We start from the raw sequence: 26526 nt of genomic DNA on the forward strand, positions 1-26526 counted from the left end.
TTGTTCTCTATAGTTAGAAGACTGTCTCTATTAAAAGGTTTGCCTCCTTCTTTATCCATTCATCAGTTGATGGATAGTTGGGTTGTTTCCATAATGTTGCTATTGTAGATAATGCTGATGAATGGATACAGAAGATGTGATAGATGTGACATAATTTTATATGTGTGTGTAGTGTGTTATATAAATGTATTATATGTGTATATATGTAAAATATATGTATGGTATATATATGTGTGTATATATATATATATATATATATGACAGAATATTACTCAGCCTATAAAAGAATGAAATCTTGCCATTTGCAATGACATGGGTGGAGCTAAAGAATCATACTAAGCAAAATAAATCAATTAGAGAAACACAAATACCATATAATTTCACTCATATGTGTTACTTAAGAAATAAAGCAAACCAGTATGGGGAGGGTGTGAGAAAGAGACAGAGAAGGAGGCAAACCAAGAAACAGTCTTCTAACTATAGAGAACAATGTGATGGTACCAGAAGGAGGGGGGGATGGGTTAAATACTCATGGGGATTAAGAAGAGCAGTTGTGATGACCTCTGAGTGTTGTATGGAAGCATCGAATCACAATATTGTACACTTAAAACTAATATTAAAGAAAATGTGGTTTATGTATACAATGGAATATTACTCAGCCATTAGAAACGACAAATACCCACCATTTGCTTCAACGTGGATGGAACTGGAGGGTATTATGCTGAGTGAAGTAAGTCAATCGGAGAAGGACAAACATTATATGTTCTCATTCATTTGGGGAATATAAATAATAGTGAAAGGGAATATAGGGGAAGGAAGAAGAAATGTGTGGGAAATATCAGAAAGGGAGACAGAACATAAAGACTCCTAACTCTGGGAAACGAACTGGGGATGGTGGAAGGGGAGCAGGGCGGGGGGTGGCAGTGAGTTGGTGACGGGCACTGAGGGGGACACTTGACGGGATGAGCACTGGGTGTTATTCTGTATGTTGGTAAGTTGAACACCAATAAAAATTATTTTATTAAAAAAATAAACTGCATGTTACCTAACTGGAATTTAAACATACTTTATTTTTTACGCTTTTATTTATTTATTCATGAGAGACAGAGAGAGAGAAGCAGAGACATAGGCAGAGGGAGAAGCAGGCTCCATGTAGGAAGCCCAATGTGGGACTCCATCCCGGGACTACAGAATCACACCCTAAGCCAAAGGCAGATGCTCAACCCCTGAACCACCCAGGCATCCCTAAACGTACTTTAAAAAACATACAAATGGCCAATGATAATATGAAAAAAAAATGCTCAAAATTATTAGTCATCAGGGAAAGCAAATTAAAACCACAATAATATATCACCACATACCTCCTCGGATGACTACATGGAAAATAACAATACCAAGTGACAAGAATATGGAACATTTCTTGTGGTTAAAATTAGAACTTTCTGTTTGTGTATTGATATCTCTCTACAATTTTAATGTTGCCTAGTATTCCTTATGAACCAGACCACGATACCAGAAATTGCTAATTGGGTCCCTATTAGAGCTTCTGTTTAATTTCATAGCCCTCTGATGAACATGAAAAACAACTTTTGGAGACAGGGACTTTAATGGCTACCATTCCACTAATATTAATCCCTCACTGCTCTAGCACTGACACAATCACTGACACAATCAATAGCAGGTTTCCAGAAATGTTTTTATATTGTTAGGGAGGTAGACATTCTCTCTGTGAACTGAGTCAACAGGTTAAAAACATCACAGGTCTCCATACCCAAATTATGTCATTTTCTTCTTCACATGATATTTAGCTTTCCGGAAACCAAAAGTTCACAAAAATAAAGGGGATTCTTGCATGGTTGTGTTCCAAGTAAAGGAAATGCAATTCCCTATTCAAAATTGGGTTTTTCTCAACCATGTCTCTTCAGCATACCTGCTTCTAAGACAAAGTCTTTGCATCACAGAAGATGATTCCAGAGAGAGAAAGCAGCAGCTCTAAGCCAAGGTCCTTGAACCTTTTTGGAAACCACTTTTAAATATCCATGCAGTGCCAGAGGAAAATATTGTGGGGGGTTTACATTTCCAGAGCAAGATTCATTATAGTAAAAATGATCCATTTATTTGAAAGTGTTTCCTCCACATTTCTTGCCTCTTGTCTATGGGACCAGAGCCATCTGGAGGTCATTTCATGATAGTGTTTCAAAATAATTCATTCCAAATTCAAATCCCAGATTCTCAATAAGGGATTTTGAGACTTTAGGCTAAAAGGGAAGATTTAGATTAGGAGAAACACCTTCTCAAGGGCCATAGATTTGTTATTGAATTACCTAAATAGTCTGTGTCTGTGTGTCCTGTGTTTCATACTGATAGTTTACTATCCAAGAAGAGGCCAGTTTGAAGATGGAATTATTTCTGAAAACCCCTAAACATCATGGAGATAATCTAATCTATTTAAGGTAATGTTTTCAGTAGCACTGAAGCATCTTAAACATTGGTATTTTCTCTTTTTAAAAAGATTTTATTTATTTATTCATGAGAGACACAGAGAGAAAGAGGCAGAGACATAGGCAGAGGGAGAAGCAGGCTCCATGCAGGAAGCCCTATGTGAGACTTGATCCTGGGATTCCAGGATCATGCCCTGAGCAGAAGGCAGATGCTCAACCGCTGAGCCATCCAGGCATCCCAAACACTGGTATTTTCTATATAGAATAATCATTATGTTTCAACAATTTCCAAACAAAGTAATATTATACCCTCATATCCATTAGTCAAAAGATAGTTGGTAAATGTCATTAACCTAAACTGACAAATCAAAACTTTGAGGCTCGTACAGATTATACAAGTTATGGAACCCAATTTTTGGACACAAGCACTTTCTTTTGACATAAGACACCTCCTTTAACATTCGAGGCTAATCATGAGCATGAAAATCAAATGTAAGTATGCTCCACACACAGTTACACATAAATATGTTTAATAGATGACATAAATCATCAGTCATTTAGTCTAAGCATGACCAGAGACTGTCTTTCCTGAGGTTAACTGCTATGCATAACGAGAGTCTTTCTGGCTTCTTGACAAGTAAAATTAGAGATAATTCTTCCAGAGATTATTGCATGTTTTCTGACTGAACTCAAATTACTAATTCTTCCTATCTCCAGTGGGCATACAGAGTAAAAAAATTAGGTGAAAGCTCTTTGTGTAACCACAGTAATGTGGTGGAGATGTTCATATATGTTTCCTCAATCAATTTTCATAACACCTGAGATGTGGATATTATCATTCTCATGTTAGAGATGAGAAAACAAGAATGTAAGTTGCCAAAAATTATACCCTGGAAAAAGAAGTTGCAAGTGGAAAAGGCAAGATTCCAATCAGTTTCTCTGATTTTCAAACCAATACAGTACACACTTAACCACTGTGGTAGTCATTTTCAACATTGTGCAGGAGACTCTGGAAAACCATGTTTGTAAGAGGATTGTAAAGAGAGGAAATGGGGCTGCATAAAAGGCTAAAGTAAAAGTGCTCTGCAATGAAACTAGCACCCCATTTTCATGAATATTTAGGGATTTCAGTGTGTGTGTGTGTGTGTGTGTGTGTGTGTGTTGATGAAATTGCTTCATATGCATTTGCCTCTGAAATAGCATCAAAGTGATTATGGTCATGTCAAAAGGAGATTACTAGCTCACATTGTAAGCAAGGATTAAAAATTTGGAGGAATAAAAGGTCACAAGTAAAATTTATGTAATCTTGTCTCTCCCCATTTTCATCTGCTTGATCTATGGCAGGATTCTTAACTTCTCTACATTTATATCTCTTGCTGTGTAAAAGAAGTATAAAATAATAGTGATAATTATCTCATAGGTTTATAGTGAGGATTCAACAATCACATTTCTGCAAAACCAGAACAACAACCATCCAATATGTTTTAGTTGATATTATCATTATTATTATTCTGAACATCAGTCTCTGCAAATGTTTCTTCATTTGAAAATGGATGAAATAATGCTAACCACACAGGTTATTACCAAGCACATAGGAATCAATCATTAAAAAATACAATTATCAGTTGGCATAATATGTTGGGATTTTGAAAACTTGTATTATCTTATTTTATAATAGCTCCTGGAGACTTTTATTACATTCCCATAAGAAACACCCTATTCCACTTCTTGTCAACTATTAGAAATGGTCTGTGACTGGACTTTCTGTCTCTGGCTGACATCCCCTTACTGAAGCTCAGCCGACATCATCCAAGACACACAAAGGTCTTTCACAGAATTATATCCAAGAGCCACTCATCCTCCAACCCCTTATCATTCTTCCACTCCACTTCCAAAGGGTAAAGAAAGAATTCTAGCTTTCCATTCACAGCTTGGACATCCATTCTTTATCATTCTTTTGAAACTTAGCTTCCAGTATGTATGACTCCTTCAAGATAGTCTCTGTCATCTCAGATGATGAAGTGTGCCCAGACGATCTTCAAGAACTCAGAACTTACTTGCTATCTCACAAAACCTCATGAGAATCCACAACTCATTAGAATTCAGGCTGCTACATTTACTAGATGTGGAAGCTTACTAAATACAAGGTTACATTAACATAAGGGATTTCTTTTTCAAGTCATGTAATTAAGCATAATATGAAAAAATGGAGACTAGGAACAATGTGACAGAATTTGTGCTACTGGGGCTCACAGAGAATCCAAAGATGCAGAAAATCATATTAGTTGTGTTTCTGGTCATCTACATCGTTTCTATGGTAGGAAATGTGCTCACGTGGTCACTATCACTGCCAGCCCATTATCGGGGTCCCCCATGTACTTTTTTCTGGCCTATCTCTCCCTCATTGATGCCTGCTATTCTTTTGTCAATACCCCTACACTCATCATAGAGTCACTCCGTGAAAAGAAGACCATCCCATTCAATGCATGCATAATCCAAATCTTTGGGGAACATTTTTTGGAGGTGCTGATGTCATCCTGCTTACTGTGATGGCCTATGACAGCTATGTAGCTATCTGCAAGCCACTGCACTACATGACCATCATGAATTAGCAGGTATGTGGCCTGCTCATGGCAGTGGAGTGGGTGGGAGGCTTTCCTCATGCAGCCATACAGATCTTCTTTATCATCCCACTACCCTTCTGTGGCCCTAATGTCATAGATCACTTTATATGTGATCTGAATCCTTTGCTCAATCTTGCCTGCACTGATACCCACACTCTCAGATTCTTTGTTGCTGCCAACAGTGGTTTCATCTGTGTCTTAAACCTCCTCCTCCTCCTCATGGTCTCCTATGTGGTCATTCTGCACTCCTTAAGGAACCACAGCTTTGAGGCAAGGTGCAAAGCCCTCTCCATCTGTGTCTCCTACATCACAGTGGTCATCCTATACTTTGTGCCCTGCATATTTGTATACATGAGACCCGCAGCTACTTTATCAATTGATAAAGCTATTACAGTGTTCTATACTACAATAACTCCCATGTTAAATCCTTTAATCTATACCTTGAGAAATGACCAGATGAAAAATGCCATTAGGAAACTGTGTAGTAGGAATGCTAGTGTGGGTGACAAATAAATGTGCCTGGAGCTCAACAATGATTCAACTGAGGCAAAGGTCAAACAGACATGATGGATGATCTCAGCAAGGAATACCTACGACATAAAAAAAAAAAATTACTGCTTTGGATCATTTTTGTACTCAAAAGAGCAGAAATGGGTGCAAGAAAAGGAACAATAATCCTAGCTCAGGATCTTTCTTTGCATATTTGGACAATGCTACCAAGTTGGGGCTTAGTTTTACTAGTTGCATTCATGTATCTGGATTCAAAAGCTTTCACCCATATTTTAAAATTAAAAATATATTGGTATTGAGCAGCAGTCTCTATAACAATCCAAAATGTAGTCATTGAAGGGATCCTGGGTGGCTCAGCAGTTGAGCATCTGCATTTAACTCAAGGCATGATCCCAGTGTCCCGGGATAGAGTCCCACATCAGGCTTCCTGCATGGAGCCTGCTTCTCCCTCCGCCTATGTCTCTGCCTCTCTCTCTGTGTGTCTCTCATGAATAAATAAATAAAATCTTTAAAAACAAAACAAAAATAACAAAATGTAGGCATTGCTAATATTCCCATTTTATAGGCAAGGAAAAAAAAGGGGGGGAAGTATCAAAATATTTATACTGAAGATTCACTAATTGGAACCTACCTGATTTCTCAGACCATGATCTTAAATGCTGTGATACAGTGCCAGATAATGATGACAGAAAGATGATTATAATTCTTACAATTTATTGAAAGAGGGATCATGCTGGAAAACATATATTTTATATATATATGTATGTATGTATATTATATTATGTATATTATAATATATCTTAGAATATTATATATAGAAAACATATACAAGTTAAATATTACATACATACATATATTAAATTTCATAATATAATTATTAAAATTGTTATATTTCTATTAATTAATTACCTATAACTAAATTCTAAGGAGATTTAATTAATAACTGTTCAATTTTAATTATCATATTTGTGGATAATATATCCACTGTAATATTGTGCTTCCTAACTACTTTAGGCATATAAAGGAAGGTGAATAAAAATAAAATGTAGAGAAGAAAAATATTCTAGAGTATAGAGAATACTCTTTCTATTTTTATTCAATTCAGAGTTTGAGATTTTGAGCAAGAACTCTTTGAGAAACCACTATTTGTTTTAACTTCTGCTTAAATTCTATAATGAGAAAGAAATTGAAACTGACATTCTCAATGAAAGAGCATATAATTTATATTGATAATCTCCCTATTTTCAGCAAGATTTCCACATATGAATGTGAGCTGTTCATGTTATTTATGTTAATTAGTTTACATTTGGATAACACTTCATGAGGAAAGGTATTTTGAAATATATTTGGCTCCATGTAAACACAAATCAACTTCAGGACAAATATATTCCATTTATTCCATCCATCCCTCACTCAAAATCAACAGAAATGTCTTGAGCCTAAAGAATAATATATCAGACACATTGATGGTTGCTGGTGCTTCAGTGGTAAATGGAGAGGAACCTGGTCTTTCCTTTAAAAAGCTTCTGATCCAGCGAGTCCACCGAGAGGGAAAAGTAAAAAGACAACATCCTGTTTTAAATGATAGAGAAGTGGCAGCTCAAGGTGCTATGAAAACATGTATGACGGACACACAAGAAAGACCCAGGGGTTCAGGAAAGCTTGCAAGAATGAAAGGCCATATGAAATGGAATTTCAAACTGGAAATCAAGTCAGCAGAATGAATACGTACACTTCAGTTGGAGTAGAATCATTCCTAAGAGAGAGAACACATAACAAAGGCCAGGGGGTGAAAATCAGTATGCAGGAATCCTGGTGAATACAGTGTGACTATTGGTATTAATAGATCTATAAGTTCAACATTATTTATTAAACTCTCACTATGTGCCAGGCAGTGTACTACACAATGAACCTATAAAGGGTAAATAGCAGGAACATGAACCTGGAGAGACTGGAATAGGGAAGATGCAGAAGGGTCTTATGATCTTGTTAAAGCCTACTGCACAATATCATGGGGCAAACATTGGAAGGCCTTTTGAACCAGTGAGTGATGCAGCTGGATTCGAGTTTGAGATGATAGGCGTATGAGCTATCAGTGTGAGAAATGGGCTGAAGGGAACAAGAGTAGCAGCAGGATGTTACTGTCATGATGTGGGTGTGAAAGGATGGAGCCTGAACTCTGGTGGTGGCAGTGAGTTTGTTGAAGGTGGTAGGCTCTGCTGAATCTGGCTCCACTTCCTTCACTCCTCCAATGTCCCAGCTGTTGTGTGTCTGGACTTGGAAGAGCTCAGAGCTCAGAGCCCCCACCTTCTCTGCACATTTGCACCAGAACAAAATTATAGGCTATGCCCACCATCCTGGAACACAGCAGCAGCCAATAGACATCAGGCTGGCCCCTTTGCCTTGAGGTGGAGCCAGTCCTGTATCATAGTGTATAACTTCAATTCCTGTGGCATCAAGCTGAGCCAATCCCCAGTTGAGACCATACACTTCTTCCTATGTTGTAGTAGCTTCTCTCAACCCTTCTTGTAAATCACTTTCATGAAAATCCCCATCTCAGAGTCTACATTTGAGAATCCAAACTAACACAGAGACATGGGAGACTTAAAGAAATATTTAAGTATATAAACAGAAGAACTTGACATGGGATGATGATTAGAGAAAGAAGTCAGGAACTTTTCGAAAACCCAGATTCTTCCTTCGATTACTAGGAGGATGAGGGAACAGGGAAGTTGTGTCTGCTTTGCCAGTTGAAGTGACTTTTCTGTCTTAGTCTGAAGGATTAACCCTGCATTGCCTAAGCACATGTAATATGCACCTCCTGAAGCAGCTGACATGAGAGAAGGGGCTGATTTTTCACAATATTCACCCCCAACTCCCTCTATGATCCTGCATCTATATATAACTAGACATGAACCTCAGCAGATTCCTAGAGGTGAAGTACAAAGTGTTTTCCATGAGGAGCAAACTACACACCAAAATAACTACATGTTTTCTAATTTGTAAAGATAGAAATTGGATAATCGCCCAAGAAAAATAAATTCAACCCAACCACATTTCTTGATACGGGTTCACTAAGCAGAGATTCTTCTTTTAATGTTGTGGCTGGGGGAATGAGGAAATGCTAACGGTATTTATGCTTAGTGGCTAAAGCATGAATCAACAGGTGGCCCAGTGTAAGCAAATGAGAAATGTCTGACTTGCTTTGGTTTAACATACAGGGTGATATTTAAAGCATGAAGAGATTGGAATGTTAGAATTCCAATTCTAGAATCCTAAATTTGTCATTTAGGGTTCAGAAGACATACTTTTCATCATGACCAAGAGAAAGAAATTTTCAGGCTAGTGCCAGCCTCCTTGAAAAACTCTCTGATCACTGTTGTCTGTAGGCTAGACCTTTAGTGTTGCTGAACTGGAAAATCCCAATGCAGTGGGAGTTATTTGAACCCAGATAACAGTGGCCAAGTGGTAGCCCTCAAACTCCTTAAAGGCAAGGTGGGCATGCTTGGCCAGACGAATCAAAAAGCAATCAGAATAATTGATACAAGTAGATTTACAGTGTTGGCTCTGTTATGTTGGTGCTCCTAGAAGTGAAATAGAGAGGAAGCCAATACAAGTCTTACTTGATCCATGTTAGCGAAAAAAAGGTCTAGGTTAAGTAAACTGAAGTAAACTTAATCATGAAAGCAGGGATTCATGGCCTTGCAATCAATTCCCCGATGGAACCAGTTTATAGACTCAAAATTCCTTGAATAAAGTAGAGATTGGATCCCCTTTAGGAAGGACCCTGGGACATTGCTAAAAATGTCTATTTTAACCTTCCCCAAATAGAGCTTATGTCTTTCTGTCAGTCAAATTGTGCATTAGAGATAAAAAAGTGAGCAAACCTTTCAGGAACATTCTGGACACTGTGGCCTAAAACGGATTCCAGGTCAACCAAAACAACAGTGTGGACCCATCAGCTAGAGCAGATGCTTACACAGGACAGGTGTTTTTGGAGTTTTAGCTCAAGCCTATATTGCAGTAGGTCGAGTAGGTCACTGAACCCATCCTGTGGTTACTTTCCAATTTCCAGAATACAAGAAGAGTGCTTTTTTCCTGGAAGGTCTTTCCATTTACTCTTGTGTCCCTTTGGCATATTCTTAGCACAGTGGGAACATATGTTCGTGTGCATATGTTAGTACTCCCTCACCTTCTAGTATTATAAGATATTTCTTGTACATTCATCTTGTATATTCTGCCCCTAGACCTAGAATCATACATTTCTTTAAGAAATCTTAATTCATTTTCTTGGACAAAAGTATCAGGAACCATGTCCTGGGTGCTAGATCACTAGATAATCACTTTTTTTTTTTTTTGTCAGAAGATGTCACTTATGGTCCAAGTAAACACCTTTAATTGCAAGAAGAAATCACCATCTTCCCATAATCTATTCATACATATTGAAGTTTGAGTTCTTTATCACATCAAGCTCATGTATCTTAATTAAAAGGGGAGGAAGACTTTAGGGAATGACAATCCCTGGACTCCTATATTTTGCATCATCCCTTTTTAAATACTACTGCAGGAAAGGCAAAAGAGAAGCATTTCCCAGTCAAAGTTCCATGTGAGAGTGACTTTCAGAAAGTGCGGGATGAATCCGGGACCAACTTTGTCTTCTGGCATGGGGAGAACCTGAGCTTCAGGGACATCAAAGAAATCAGAAATCACTTTAGAAATACTTTTTTTTAATTCTCATTTGAGCGAGAATTTAATTCTTCTCTTTCTTGAGCAGAAAATTGGGCAACTGAACATCCTAACCTTTGCATAAGCTCTTGTCAAAACTGGTGAGATCTGTGTTGGGGATTAACTTATGGATTTAATACTTTGAGCAAATTAATATGATCAATGCCACAGTGCACATCTAACACATTGAAAGCATTTGCTGAAGGATAAAAAGTTTAAGGAATTTTCTAGAAGTATTTTACAATTTAAGGTAAGAAGACAAAATAGTAATGCACAGCAAATAGATAAATAGGTAAAGAGATAAGCAAACAGAAATAATATCTATTTGAATGTTTCAGGAAGTGCTCTATGGAGTTGATTTATTTGGAAGAAGTAAGCTTCTCTTTTCAATGGTAACTGAGTACTGAATAGAACCAAACACTATTGGACTGTATCAATAAGATATTCTCTGAATTCTTTCATTCATTTTATGAATAGTTCCTATTAAATATGTATTTTTTTCTAAAAATCTTCAATGAACAAATAAAAATTACCTTCTTTATTATACTTCTTTAGAATACATGCCACTCTTCTATTATTATGTAAACTATACAAACGTCTCAAACTATATTTCTATAAGGTAGGTAGGTAGATGATAGATCAATAGGTAGACTGATAGAATGATTGACAGATAATCTTTTATAATACTTAATTGTTACAAACCACAAACAAATTTTCATTCCTCTTTCTGAAGAGTTGGACAAAGAACATATCTGGCAAACTTTTAAGTGTAGTGAATGGCATTGTGGTTGGAGCTTGAGGTGGTAAAGAGCTTTGAGTCCAGAACTGCCTCTACAGCTGAGTTGCCCACTTTCTCAAACACTTAAACCTTCCGCTGACCCTGGTAATCTTGCTTTTCCTGCAGCCCATGTCAGAAGACAGTTCTTATGAGCCAGTAATATGCCAATATGATTTACAACCCATATAGAAGGATGAGTTATTAAAAGCTTTATTTTTAATGCAGCATAATTATGACATATTTTGAAATACCAAAAGGAATTTATTATGGAGGTCATCCTCCTAACTTTGATTCCAGAATGCTATTTATAATATATATGATTACTATTATATATAATAATATTATATAATATTGTATGATTTTTAAAAGTACAAAATTTTAGGGGTGCATGGATGGCTCTGTGGGTTGAGCATGTGCCTTCAGCTCTGGCCATGAATTCAGGGCCCAGGGATTGAGCACTGCCTCAAGCTCCCTCTTCAGTGAAAAGTCTGCTTTTCCTTCTGCCCCACCCTCCACTACTGCTCTGTTTCTCTTGTTCTATATCTCTCTAAAAAATTAATGCCATCTTTAAAAAAACTAGATTTTTTTATGAGAGAAACTAAACTTAAAACTGTAAAAGACTAGAAATTATTGAGAGTTAAAGTAACAGGAAATAAACTTAGTCAAGGTAACAGGTTAAAGTAAGTTTCACAATGGACTGAACCAATTGACTGAATGTTCATTGCTAAAATATTGATTGTTTTTCTCTTGTCCTCTCTGTCTCTCTCTTTTAGGTTTCACTAAGGAAAACACTATCAAATGTTTCTACATCTTTCCTTGAATGTTCAGAATATTGGCTAGAACCTATTTTATAACTGAACTATCAGGTTGAAGTGGTGTGAATGCACATTATGCAAATCATGATGAGCTTTTCCCATTTTGCAACATGCTACTATAACAGGTCCTTGCTATCAAATAAAAATAGACATTCAGCTCATAAAAATACTGTCTCCTACCAAATCCTCTAAATTTACATTTATTTTGCCTAAATAATCAAATACGCTAATATTACTAATAAATTTGTTTCCATAAGCAACCAAGTGAATAAACTGTGAATAAAATATTATGACTTCCACATTATTCAGAAGAAACCAACAAGGATGGTGGGGATTATCCACTGGTAAGTGGCACTTCCACGGTCAAGCATATGGGTAAAACCTACATATAAGGATATTCATTTCATAGAATGAATGCTTCCTTGCAGATTAATTATTTCTAACCTACATTTTCTCCACTTGCCTGAAATAATGAAGCAAAATATCAGTATTACTGAGTTCATACTGTTAGGATTGACCCAAGATCCTATGAAAAAGAAAGTGGTATTTGTAATCTTCTTCATTTTATATGTGGGAACGCTGGCAGGAAATTTGCTAATTATTGTGACCATCAAGTCTAGCCGGACACTTGGGAGCCCCATGTACTATTTCTTATTTTATTTGTCCCTTGCTGATTCCTGCTTTTCAACTTCCACAGCCCCCAGACTAATTGTGGATTCACTCTCTACAAAAAATATCATAACTTACAATGAGTGCATGACTCAAGTCTTTGCACTGCATTTCTTTGGCTGCATGGAGATCTTTGTCGTCATCTTCATGGCCGTTGACCGCTATGTGGCAATCTGTAAGCCCTTACGTTACCTAAACATCATGAACTGGCAGGTCTGCACCATCCTAATTGTTCTGGCATGGATTGGATCTTTTATCCATTCTATAGCCCAGATTATCCTGGCTTTGAGATTGCCCTTCTGTGGACCCAATTTGATTGATCATTACTGCTGTGATTTGCAGCCCTTGCTGAAACTTGCTTGCATGGACACTTATGTGATCAACCTACTGTTGGTGTCTAATAGCGGGGCCATTTGCTCAAGCAGTTTTGTGATTCTGATGATCTCCTACATTGTCATCTTGCATTCCCTGCGAAACCACAGTGCGGAAGGGAGGAAAAAAGCTCTCTCTACTTGCACTTCTCACATCATCGTAGTAGTCTTATGCTTTGGTCCATGCATATTCATATATACACGGCCTCCAACCACCTTCTTCATGGACAAGATGGTAACTGTATTTTATACTATTGGGACACCTTTTCTCAACCCACTGATTTATGCACTAAGGAATGCAGAAGTGAAAAATGCCATGAAAAAGCTATGGCATATCAAAATTACCTCAGAAAGCAGAAGATGAATTGAAGACTTTGGTTGATTTCTTAATCAACCTAATTACTCAGGATGTCTCTTTGCATATTTGTTTTTCTTTTTTTAACTTTTATTTATTTATGATAGGCACACAGTGAGAGAGAGAGAGGCAGAGACACAGGCAGAGGGAGAAGCAGGCTCCATGCACCGGGAGCCTGACGTGGGATTCGATCCCAGATATCCAGGACCGCGCCCTGGGCCAAAGGCAGGCGCCAAACCACTGCGCCACCCAGGGATCCCTCTCTTTGCATATTTGGACAGTGCTACCAAATTGGGGCTTAGTTTTACTAGTTTCATCTTAATGTTTAAAAAATTAAAAATATATTGGTATTGAGCAGCAGTCTCTATAACAATCCAAAATGTAGACATTGCTATTATCCTCATTTTATAGATGAGGAAATGGAAAGGGAGAAGTATCATAAAATTATACTGAGGGTCACATCAGAATCTTCATGATTTCTCAGACCACACTCTTAAACGTTGTGATACAGTGCCAGACAATGATAACAGAAAGAAGATTATAATAGCTACCATTTATTGAACTAGGTATTATGCTGGACCACATATAATATCTATCTATCATCTATCTATCTATCTATCTATCTATCTATCTATCTATCTATCTATCATCTATTTATCATCTATCTATTACAATATGTATATGGGTTATGTATTATAATATATATTAGTATATATATTAGAATACTATCTATGGCATACATATACATGTTAAATTATTTTATATGTGTACTCTATATCATATATAGAGTTAGATATAATTTTATTTCTATTAATTCATTACCTACAACTAAATTCTAAGGAGGTTTCATTAATAACATTGCACAATCTTAATTATCATAGTTGAGGATAATATGTCCACTCTAATATTCTGGTATGTAACTACTTTAGGACATAAAAGTGATGTCCATTAACCACTAAGAGGTAGGTGAAGAATATAATACCTTGTTTAATTTCTTTCTTGTAATCTTCAGGATCATTTTATTGCTCATGTCACTCATCTTATGTTGAAAAGCCATTAGACAATTTGATGACCCAGGACACCTGGGTGACTTAGTGATTGAGCATTTGCCTTGGCTCAGAGCATGATCCTCAGGTCCCAGGATGGAGTCCTACATTGGACATTCCGCATGGAGCCTGCTTCTCCCTCCCTTTGTCTCTGCCTCTGTCTCTCATGAATAAATAAATAAAATCTTTAAAAGAGAAGAAAATCCATGACTCAAATCAAAGATTATTTTAAAGTCAGACATGAATCTCTACTTTTTAATATACATTTATACTCCATAAAGATCTTGCCTGCTACCTAGGATAGTTTCTCCAAGTAGAAAAATGACTAATGCATGATAAATGTATAAAAAATAAAAGTATAAAGGAAGGTGAGTAAAGTCAAAATATAGAGCAAAAATATTGAGGTGTAGGGAATAGTCTTCCTATTCTGTTTGATTTGAACTTTGAGAATTCTAGCTAGATGTGTTCAACAATTAGTTGAAAATTAGTTTTAACTCCTTCTTACACTGTGTAACGAGAAAGAAATTGAAGCTGACATTCTCAGCTTGATTCAAGAAACTGAAATTGAACCTGTTGTCAGCAAGATTACATCATATGAATGTGAATTGTCCATGTTATTTTTCTCTGTTAATTAGTTTAATTTGTGGTAAGATTTCATTATGAAAGGATATTTTTAAAAATATGTGCCTCCATCTACACACAAAACAATTTCAGGATAAATATATTCCATTTATCCCATCCATCTGTCGCTCATTATCAATAGCAATGTCTTCAGCCCAAAGAATAATATATCAGAAACACCGATGGTTGTGGGGCTTCAGTGGTAAAGAGAGGGGAACCTGGTCTTGTTTTCACAGAGATTTACATCCACTGAGAGAAACCCAGAGGAAAACAGAAAATGACAACACCCTGGTATAAAGGATAAGGTAGTGGCAGCATGAAGTACGAGGAAAGGATGAATTAGGGACATACAAGAAAGGTTCAAGAAATGTTCCAAGAGGAAAGGACATACAAAATGGAACTTGAAACTGGAAATCAAGTCAGCAGAGTGAATATGTACACTTCAGTTGGAGTAGAAGCATTCCTGGGAGAAAGAATACATTACAAAGGCCAGGGAATGAAAATCAGTATGCAGGAATCTTGGTGAATTGAGTGTGACTATGGGTGTTAATTCATTATACATTCAACAATTATTCATGGAAATCTCACTATGTGCCAGGCAGTGTGCTACACAATGAACCTATAAAGGGTAAATAGCAGGACATGAACCTGGAGAGACTGGAATAGGGAAGATGCAGAAGGGTCTCATGATCATGTTAAAGCCTACTGCACAATATCATGGGGCAAACACTGGAAGGCCTTTTGAACCAGTGAGTGATGCAGCTGGATTCGAGTTTGAGATGATAGCTGTATGGGTTATCAGTGTGGGAAATGGATTGAAGGGAACAAGAGTGGCAGCAGGATGTTACTGTCATGATGTGGGTGTGAAAGGATGGAGCCTGAACTCTGGTGCTGCCAGTGAGGATGTTGAAGGTGGTAGGCACTGCTGAGTCTGGATCTACTACCTTCACTCCTCCAATGTCCCAGCTGTTGTGTGTCTGGACTTGGAAGAGCTCAGAGCTCAGAACCCCTACCTTCTCTGTACATTTGCACCAGAACAAAATTATAGGTTATGCCCACCATCCTGGAACACAGCAGCAGCCAACGACATCAAGCTGGTCCCTTTACCTCGAGGTAGAGCCAGTCCTGTATCACAGTGTACACCTTAGATTCCTGTGGCATCAGCTGGAGCCAATCCCTGGTTGGGACGACACACTTCTTCCTATGTTGTAGTAGCTTCCCCCAACCCTTCTTGTAAATCACTTTCATGAAAATCCCCATCTCAGAGTCTACATTTGGGAACCCAAACTAATACAAAGACATGGGAGACTTTAATATTTAAGTATATAAACAGAAGAACTTGACATGGGATGATGATTAGAGAAAGAAGTCAGGAATGAAAACCCAGATTCTTCCTTAAATTTTTGCTAGAAGGTTAGAATAAGGAACATGAGTCTTTTTTGACATCCGAAGTGGCTTCTCCTTCTTAGACTAAAGGATTAACACTGCATTGCCTGATTAAATGTAAGGTTCCCCTTCTAAGACAGGTGTCTAACTGAAGGGGCTGATTTTCCTCATGACTTAACCCCCCCACCATCCTCTTTGATCCTACACCTTTGGATTCCCAAAATCCCCAGCAGTAAGGTACAAACTGTAACTCATGAATACAGTACACTCAAAATAACCGAGTGCTTTCTAATTTGTAAAGACAGAAATTGGATAATCATGGAAGAAACATAAAGTTCCATCCAGCCAAATTTCTTGATATGGGTTCACTAAGCAGAGATTCTTGATTTAATATTGTAGTTGTGGGACTGAGGAAAAGCTAATGGTATTTCTGCTTGGTGGTGAAAGCATTATTCTAAAGGGGGTCCAGTGTAAGCAAATGATAAGTGTCAGACCTGCCTTGGTTTAATATAGAGGGAAGGTATAAGGGCATGAGGTGATTGCAATGTTAGAATGGATTTATCATGTAAGGGAGGATCCAGAAGACATACTTTTCATCATGAACAGCAGAAATAAATTTTCAGGCTGGTGCCAGCATCCTTGAAAAACTCTCTGATCACTGTTGTCTATAGGCTAGAACTTTACAGTTGCTAAACTGGAAAATCCCAATGCAATTGGAGTTATTTCATGGGGGATAACAGTGACCAAGTGGTAGCACTCAAGCTCCTTAAATGCAATGTTGGCATCCTTTCCATAAAGGGAGGTTCCAGAATGCATAATATGAAGAGATATACTTTGCAACTGGCAGTATCCCCATCTTGGTTCTTTGACATGTGGACTGAGGGTTATTATGGTGAAAAGACAAATGGAAGCATCTATAATTGCCTCTACCTAGGAAAACAGTAAACTAAAAGCAAATGTGCATCCCTGGAGGAATCCTAGGGATTAGCACCCCAATCAAAGACTTGAAAGATACAGAGGTAGTGATTCCCACAATATACATATTCAACTCACTTATTTGGCCTTCATAAGAGATAGATGGATCTTGGAGAATGACAGTGGATACTTATAACTTAACCAGGTGGAGACTCCAAGAATTGCAACTGCTGTACCAGATGTGGTTTGTTGCTTGAGTAAATTAACATATTCTCTGGTACCTGGTATGCAGGACATGATTTGGCATTTTTTAAAAATATTTTATTTATTTATTCATGAGAGACACAGAGAGAGAGGCAGAGACTTAAGCAGAGGGAGAAGCTGGCTCCCTGTAGGGAGCCCGATATGGAACTCAATCCCAGGACCCCAAGATGATAACCAGAGCTGAAGGCAGATGCACAACTACGGAGCCACTAAGGCATCCCTGGCAAGCGTTTCTCTCCCTTTCAATAAGGTCTACCAGAGGCACTTTGATTTCAGCTAAAAGGCCAGCAATATACCCTTCACTTCCCTCCCTCAGGGTGTGTCAACTCTCCACTACTGTTATAATTCAGTTTATAGAGACCTCTATTGTCTTTTACTCTACAAGATAACAATACTGGTCCATTATATTGATGACAAAACATTGATTGGATCTGGAGATCAAAGTGCAATGTAAACACTGATTGGATCTAGAGATTAAGGTGTAGAGATCTAGATTTATTGGTAGGGTATTTCTATGTCAGAGGATGCAAAATAAAAACAATTTAAACTCAGGTAACTGAAACTTAGTGAAATTTCCATGGTCCAAGGGGTATAAAGCTTATAAAGACAGTTCTTCTGAAGGAAAAAATTAAGATGGAAACAGAGAGGGAGACAAACCTAAGGGATTCCTAAGTATATTGAACAACAAGTATAGAGGTTGCTGGCAGTATGTGAGTCAAGGCATGGGGTAAGTGGGTAATGGGCATTAGGGAGGGCATTTGATTTAATGATCAGTGGGTGTTTTACACAATAATTTTATTCCAAAATTAATAATACACTATATGCTAACTTGAATTTAAATAAAATGAAAACAAATATCCCCTAAAAGGGGATCCCTGGGTGGCGCAGCAGTTTGGCGCCTGCCTTTGGCCCAGGGCGCGATCCTGGAGACCCGGGATCGAATCCCACATCGGGCTCCCTGCATGGAGCCTGCTTCTCCCTCTGCCTGTGTCTCTGCCGCTCTCTCTCTCTCTCTCTCTCTGTGACTATCATGAATAAATAAATAAAATCTTAAAAAAAAACAATTATTCAAATATCCACTAAAAATCCCCTAAAAGAAAGTGCATCTTGGTCTATCTATTACTTCTAAAATCAAAACATGTACAATACCCAGTAGGTATCTTGGATTGGGAAGGCAAAAGGTTCTTCATTTGGATATTTTACTCTGGTCTACTTATAGACTCAAAAAGCTGCTAGTTTGAGTGGAGCTCAGAAAAAAGAAATATCTCTGTCTCCTGTCCATTCTGTGGTATAAGCTACTATTCCACATGAGTGCTATGATTCAACACATCTAATCATGCTTGATATGTCAATGGTAGAAAGGGATGTTGCTAGAGTCTTTGGCAGTCCTCCATGTATGAACTGCAGGGCAGGCCCTTAAGATTTTGGAGCAAATTCCTGACGTCCTCTATAGGCAACTACTAGCCTTTTGAGAAATGGCTCTTGCCTGCTACTGGGCCTTGGTAGAGACTAAACACTTAACCAGGGCTGAAGGTGGCACTAAACTTCTGAGCCACCAGGGCTACCCAGAAACTCTTCTTAATGTGAGACTTGTCAATTGTCTCTGGTTTATTAGTTATTTATATAAGCGGTTATATCAATAACAACTTGTGGATTTTTTAAACAATGAGGTACATTTCAATTCAGTGTCATTGATTGTGTTACTCAATATTTTTTTTCCAGTTTTTGGCACTGGGTGATGGAAGGGCTTTCCATTGGCTCTTGTGTCCCTTTGTAATATTCTCATTACACTGTGAGTGACTGTGCATGTGTGTGTATGTGTTAGCATCCTTATCTTCTAGCATTACAAGGTACTCCAATTCATCTTGCACAAACCTAGAATCAGCCATTTCCTTAAGAAGTATTAATTCACTTTCTTGAATAATGATATCAGATACCAAGTCCTGGACTCTAGACCACTAGTGGTGATCACAGGTTTTTCATTCTATTCAAAAGATATTATTTATGACCGTATTAAACACCTTTAATTGCAAGAAGAGATCACCTTTTCCCCATAATCTATTAATACATATTGAATTTTAAGTTCTGTATCACACCTAGTTCATGTGCTTTAATTAAAAGAGAAGGGACACTTTAGGGAATGACTTTCCCCAGACTCCTATATTATGCATCATTCCTGTTTAAATACTGCTGCAGGAAAGGCAAAGGAGAAGCATTTCCCAGTAAAAATTCCAAATGAGAAAGGATTTCAGAAGATGTGGGATGAAATCAAGACCAACTTTATCTTTGGCATGCAGGCAAGAACCTGAGCCTCAGTGACAGCAAAGAGCTCAAACAGAATTTTAGAACACTTTTTTTCTTTTTTAATTCTCATATGAGTGAGAAATTCTTTTCTTTCTTGAGAAGAAAAGAGGATGACTGAACATCCTAACCTTTGGATAAGCTCTTATCAAAACTGGTAAGATTTGTGTTGAGGATTAACTTACTTGTATTTAATAGAGAAAATTTATCTGATCAATGCTACAGTGCACACCTAACACTTTTTTACATGTTAAATTTGTGAAAAGATAGAAGGTTTAGAGAATTTTCTAGAAGTGTTTTACAATCTAAGGTGAAGAGTTGGAATAAAAGAAATGGACATCAGCTCCTGGTGGAGAGATAATCAAATAGAAATAATACCTATTTGAGTGTCCCAGAATATATTCCACGGAGATGATGATTCTACTTTGGAAGGAGTAGGAGCCTTTTTCTTTGGTAACTGAGTATTGAATAGGATGGAAGAGTGTTGGATTGTATCAAATTCTCCTAAAATTTTCATTCATTTTATGAATACTTATTATTAAATATGTACTTCTTTCTAGATGCTTAAAATCAACAGTGAACAAATAAAAATCACTTTATTTTGCTTCTTTCATGTATGCCACTCTTCCATTATTATGTGAACTATATAAATGTCTCGAACTATAATTCTATCAGGTAGATAGGTAGATAGGTAGATAGATGATAGATCAATAGGTGGACTGATAGAACGATAGATAGATAATCCTTTTATAATACTTAATTGTTAGATACCATGAACAAGATTTCATTCCTCTTTACTGGATTTGGACAAAGAACGGATTTGTCATCTCTTGAAACTACAGCGGAACCTGTAGTGAATGGCAGTGTTGTTGGGGCATGAGGTGGTAAAGTCCCTGAGTCCAGAATTGGCTCTACAGCTGACTCACCCACTTTATCAAACACTTAAACTTTCATGTGGCCCTGGGAATCTTGCTTTTCCTGCAGCCCGTGTCAGAAGACAGTTTGTATGAACTAGTAATATGCCAAGGAGATTAATAAACAATCAAGGATTAGGTTTTTAAAAGCTTTATTTTTAATGCAGCATGACTATGGCATATTTGAACTCCCAAATGAAATATATTATGGAGAAGGTCATTCTCCTAACTTCTATTCCAAGAAAGCAACATATAAATAAATGAATATATATATATACAAATACATTGATATGTATGTATATAATTTACTATTATATCTAATAATTTAATACAATAATATAGAATTTTAAAAGTACAAGGTTTTAGGGGTTCCAAGTAGCTCTCTTGGTTAAACATCTGCTTATGCCCCAGATATGATCTCAGGGTCTGGGAATCGAACACTGTATCAAACTCCCTACTCAGGAAAAAGGCTATACTTCATTCCTCTGCTCCTCCCTCCACTGCAGTCATGTTTATTCTCTCTCTTTTTCTGTCAGTGATCTCTCCAAAAAAGTAATATATTTTTTAAATTAAAACAAAAGTAAAATGTTTTATGATAGACACTGAGGAGGGCACTTGACGGGATGAGCGCTGGGTGTTACACTATATGTTGGCAAATTGAACTCCAATAAAAAAATATACCAAGGGATCCCTGGGTGGCGCAGCGGTTTGGCGCCTGCCTTTGGCCCAGGGCGCGATCCTGGAGACCCGGGATCGAATCCCACATCGGGCTCCTGGTGCGTGGAGCCTGCTTCTCCCTCTGCCTGTGTCTCTGCCTCTCTCTCTTTCTCTCTGTGTGACTATCATAAATAAATAAAAATTTAAAAAAAAAAATTTAAAAAAAAAAATATATACCAAAAAAAAAAAGAAACTGAATTTAGAATTGTAAAAATACAGAAATTATTAAGAATTAGTAACAGTGAACTAAACTCAGTTGAGGTAGTAACAGATTAAAAAATACGTTTCACAATGGACTGACCAATTGACTGAATATTCACTGCTAAAATATTGTTTATCTCTTGTCCTCTCTGCCTCTCTCTCTCTCGTTCTCTCTTTTAGGTTTCATTAAGAAAACACTATCAAATGTTTCTACATCATTCCTTGAATGTTCAGAATATTTACTGTAAGATACTTTATAACTAAACTACCATGTTGAAAAAGTATGAAAGCGCATTATGTAAATTATGATGAGTTTTCCCCATTTTGTAGACTTGTATCCAAATAGGTCCTTGCTAGAAACTAAAAAAAACACATTCAGCTCAAAAAGATGCCTTCTCTTACCGAATCCTGTAAATTAATGTTTATTATGCCTAAATAATCGGGTCGCTATAGTTATTGATATATTTCTTGTTTCATAAGCAACCAAGATAATAAATTGCAAATAAATGTTGTGGTTTCCACTTTATTCAGAAGAAAACAAATGAATGGTGGGGACTATACACTGGTAGTGGTATTTCCATGATCAAACATATGGATTAAACCTCCAAATACAGAGTATTCATTTCACAGAACGTTTCCTTACAGGTTAATTATTTCTAACCTGCATTTTCTCCACTTTGCCTGAAATAATGCAGCAAAATAACAGTACTACTGAGTTCATACTGTTAGGATTGACCCAAGATCCTATGAAAAAGAAAATGGTATTTGTAATATTTTTCATTTTTTATTTGGGAACTGTGGTTGGGAATTTGCTTATTGTTGTGACCATCAAGACCAGCCGGACACTTGGGAGCCCCATGTACTATTTCTTATTTTATTTGTCCCTTGCTGATTCCTGCTTTTCAACTTCCACAGCCCCCAGACTAATTGTGGATTCACTCTCTGCAAAAAATATCATAACTTACAATGAATGCATGACTCAAGTCTTTGCACTACATTTCTTTGGTTGCATGGAGGTTTTAGTCCTTATCCTTATGGCCTTTGACCGGTATGTGGCCATCTGTAAGCCCTTACATTACCCAACCATCATGAGCCGGCGGGTCTGCACCATCCTAATTGTTCTGGCATGGATTGGATCTTTTATCCATTCTATAGCCCAGATTATCCTGGCTTTGAGGTTGCCCTTCTGTGGACCGAGTTTGATTGATCATTACTGCTGTGATTTGCAGCCCTTGCTGAAACTTGCTTGCATGGACACTTATGTGATCAACCTACTGTTGGTGTCTAATAGTGGGGCCATTTGTTCAAGCAGTTTTGTGATTCTGATGATCTCCTACATTGTCATCTTGCATTCCCTGCGAAACCACAGTGCGGAAGGGAGGAAAAAAGCTCTCTCTACTTGTACTTCTCACATCATTGTAGTAATCATATTCTTTGGTCCCTGTATATTCATTTATACACGTCCCCCAACCACTTTCCCCATGGACAAGATGGTGGCCGTATTTTATACTATTGGGACACCTTTTCTCAACCCACTCATCTACACATTGAGGAATGCAGAAGTGAAAAATGCCATGAAAAAGCTATGGCATATCAAGATTACCTCAGAAAGCAGAAGATGAATTGAGGACTTTGGTTGATTACTTAATCTGTACAGATATCAAATATGATACTGTGTATCCTGATTTACCCAACACACTCTAATATATCACACCAGATTTCCTTACTTTTTTCAGTACTTCTGCCCTTAAACTAGTAGCTTCCCTTATATTGCCAGCTTGGTTCTTTCTTCTATTGAGAGCTCACTTTTGATGTTGCTGATTGGGAAATACTGCTCAAAACTCTGTCTATACTCTGGTATATTAATAAGAAAGATATTTATATAATCACAACTGTTCAAAAATGATCATCCATAAATAAAATATTTTATGACTTGTAATTACCTCTATAGCATGTTTCAAATAAGGTATCCTACAGTCTTTTCAACACATTCAGAGCAATGGAACTATTTTTTTGTGTTAGAAATTCCTTACATTATATCATTAGTTTGTCTTTATTTTTTTATTTTTTTTAAAGATTTTATTTACTTATTCATGAGAGACAGAGAGAGAGAGAGAGAGAGAGAGACAAAGACACAGGTAGAGAGAGAAGCAGGCTCTATGCAGGGAGCCTGATATGGGACTCGATCCTGGGACTCCAAAGGCAGGCACTAAACCACTGAGCCACCCAGGGATCCCCCATTAGTTTATCTTTAAAAGTTCTACACAAGTGAACCAAAGGCCTACAGATGTGTGTGTGTGTGTGTGTGTGTATACATATATATATATATATATATGTATACACACACACCTTAAATATAATATATAATATATGTAAATTCTTTATATCTATCTATCTCTCTATCTATATACACATAGTTTTCTTATTGTTTCTTTTGGCTATTAACATAATTGATACATTATGTATGGGATTTTTAAAGTGTTTTATTTCAAAGATATTGAGATATCCAGCTAATCTGTGTGATTGGTATATAAGTGCTATACCAAGAGAATTCTGTAATCAAAAGAGGGAAGGAGGCAAAATAATCTAGGCTGGCAAGACTAAATAAGAATTTAAAATACACCATAGATACAACATATTTTCTGAGATCGAAGTACAGAAAAGTAAAACCTAGTTTGAAGGGAAAAAAATGAGGAAGATGGCGGAGGAGTAGGGGCCTCAATTCACCTGGCCCCACCAACTTCCAAAGATAACTTTCAAACTATCCTGGACACCTACAAATCTGACCTGAGATTTTAAAGAGAGAATAGCCTGTACCCTACAGATAGAAAGGTTTTGGCTTCTAACAAAGTAGGAGGGTGGAAAAAAGTAAAAAACAATCCAGTGGAGGAGGGGCCCTATGAGGAGCCGGTCTAAGGCAGCAGAGGGAGCCTCGGGGACAGGAAATCCCAGCCCTGGAGAAAGGGGGAAATTTAAAATTCTGCACCGGATTCTTCCGGGATGGAAAGGCGCTTAGCAGGGAACTCGGGCAGGATCGAAGGAGGGGCAATGGAACCCCCAGGTTCCCGGGGTCAGAGGGGCACAGAGGAGGTGCACCCCAGGGGAGAGCATGCCACACACCCCAGGCCAAGTGCGGTAAAGGGCTGGAGGGCGCCGGGGGACCTCGGGGAGAAGCCAATAGGTCAGGAGGCGGCTCCCTGTGGAGGGGACTGCACCCTCTGCCTTCTGGTGCAGGGACCCCAGGAGCACGATTCCAGCAGCCCAGGCCCTGGATCCCAGGGCACCAGGGGGCACAGCCCAGGATCCTGCGCTCCCCCGGGACAGGCCGAGGCCAGGAAGGTCCAGGACAGTGAGGACGTTCATGCCGCGGTTGGACCCGGAGCTGTGCAGCTCAGCACCCCCCAACCCCCGGAGCATCCAGGCCCTTGTGGACTGGGAGCTGTGGTGGTTACTGCGGGAGCTGACTTCAGGGCTGGAGAGCTGGCCCCCATCAGTGTGGTTGTTCTTCCTGGTGTTACTCTGTGCCTGGTACAGAGTGGGGCTGCCAGGGAAAAGGGGCATCACAGGATAAACAGCTCCCACTGAGCCTGGAACCCATTGGGGGGAGGGCAGCTCCCCCAGATGCACACACCTGAGAATCAGCACAGCAGGCCCCTCCCCTTCTGGTCCTCCAGAAGACCAGCTGGAAGGACAGGGGAAGAGCAAGTTCTTGACCAAGCAGCACTGGAAAGCTCCAGGGGAAGTCAAGGGATTTACAGTATATAGAACTAGAGGGCATCCCTCCTTTTGTTTTTTCCTTTTTCCAGTACAACTCGTTTGTATATCAGACTGTAAATTTCCAATTTTTTTTTTTTACTTTTCCGACCTTAGCTACAATATTTTACCATTTTTAAGTTTCTTCCTTTTTGACTTTCATATTTAAACCATTAAGACCATTTTCATAGGTCTTAGATATATTTTCCACTTCTAGATTTCCTTCAACAAGTTGTTGAGTACAACTTAATTTTGGGAGATATACAAGATATGTTTTTTTGTTTTGTTTTGTGTTTTTTGTTTTCTCTGCCTCATTTTGTTCTACAATGGTGGAAGTTATTTACCTTCTAAAACATGACCAGGGGGATCCCTGGGTGGCGCAGCGGTTTGGCGCCTGCCTTTGGCCCAGGGCGCAATCCTGGAGACCCGGGATCGAATCCCACATCGGGCTTCCGGTGCATGGAGCCTGCTTCTCCCTCTGCCTATGTCTCTGCCTCTCTCTCTCTCTCTCTGTGACTATCATAAAAAAAAAAAAAAAAAATTTAAAACATGACCAGAATGCATCCAGAACCAAGTGGTATACCATGCTGGATCATTCTGTGAGATTCCTCATTCCCATTCTGCCCCCCTCTTTTATCTCACCGATGCTTTGGTGGTCAGTTTTGGGGCTTTCTACAAGTATTTCCTGTTTATATAAATTTGGGACTGAGTAGATTCTAACATACAGAACTTAATATACAGAGAAACAAGAGGATCACCCTCTAGGACCCCTCAGGTAGACTACATTCTCCCTCCACTACACCTTCGTCACCACCACCATCTCCCAGTCCCCCTCTCCCTTATTCCTCTCTTTTTTTTTCTTTCATTTTTCTCTTTGTTCTTTTCTCTTCTTTTTTCTTCTTTTTCTTTGGGATCCTTGGCCTTTTATTTTTTACTATTTTTTAAAAAAATTTGCTTGTCATTTTACTGTTCCTTTTGTTTTATTTCATTCTGATCTATGTTCTAAATTTCTAGTCTCTGACCTCGGCAAAATCATCTAGGATGAAATTTACTTAGGTTGTAGTTGATATTCTTGGCTCAGCCCATTCATACAGCCATTCTCCACCGAGCAAAATGACTA

The 26526-nt window shown here is 38.1% G+C and overlaps 2 protein-coding genes and 1 pseudogene across 2 annotated transcripts; all 3 read left to right on the top strand.

Annotated features, from left to right (window-relative positions):
- On the top strand, nucleotides 4648-5578 carry OR4C62P (olfactory receptor family 4 subfamily C member 62, pseudogene; annotated as a pseudogene).
- OR4C11D (olfactory receptor family 4 subfamily C member 11D) lies at nucleotides 12365-13297 on the top strand. Its single transcript, XM_038562471.1, has one exon. The coding sequence runs from the start codon at nucleotides 12365-12367 to the stop codon at nucleotides 13295-13297; it is 933 nt and encodes a 310-aa protein (XP_038418399.1).
- A 9045-nt stretch (nucleotides 13298-22342) lies between these two features.
- On the top strand, nucleotides 22343-23275 carry OR4C11 (olfactory receptor family 4 subfamily C member 11). Its single transcript, XM_038562472.1, has one exon. It carries the CDS (start codon nucleotides 22343-22345, stop codon nucleotides 23273-23275), a length of 933 nt encoding a protein of 310 aa, XP_038418400.1.
- Nucleotides 23276-26526: the final 3251 nt, after the last annotated feature.

This window comes from Canis lupus, chromosome 18 (assembly GCF_011100685.1).
Source record: "Canis lupus familiaris isolate Mischka breed German Shepherd chromosome 18, alternate assembly UU_Cfam_GSD_1.0, whole genome shotgun sequence".
Lineage (NCBI taxonomy): Eukaryota > Metazoa > Chordata > Mammalia > Carnivora > Canidae > Canis > Canis lupus.

What these genes read in the sequence shown, in the direction of transcription:
- OR4C11D (XM_038562471.1), top strand. Translation starts at nt 12,365, where the DNA reads ATGAAGCAAAATATCAGTATTACTGAGTTCATACTGTTAGGATTGACC.
- OR4C11 (XM_038562472.1), top strand. Translation starts at nt 22,343, where the DNA reads ATGCAGCAAAATAACAGTACTACTGAGTTCATACTGTTAGGATTGACC.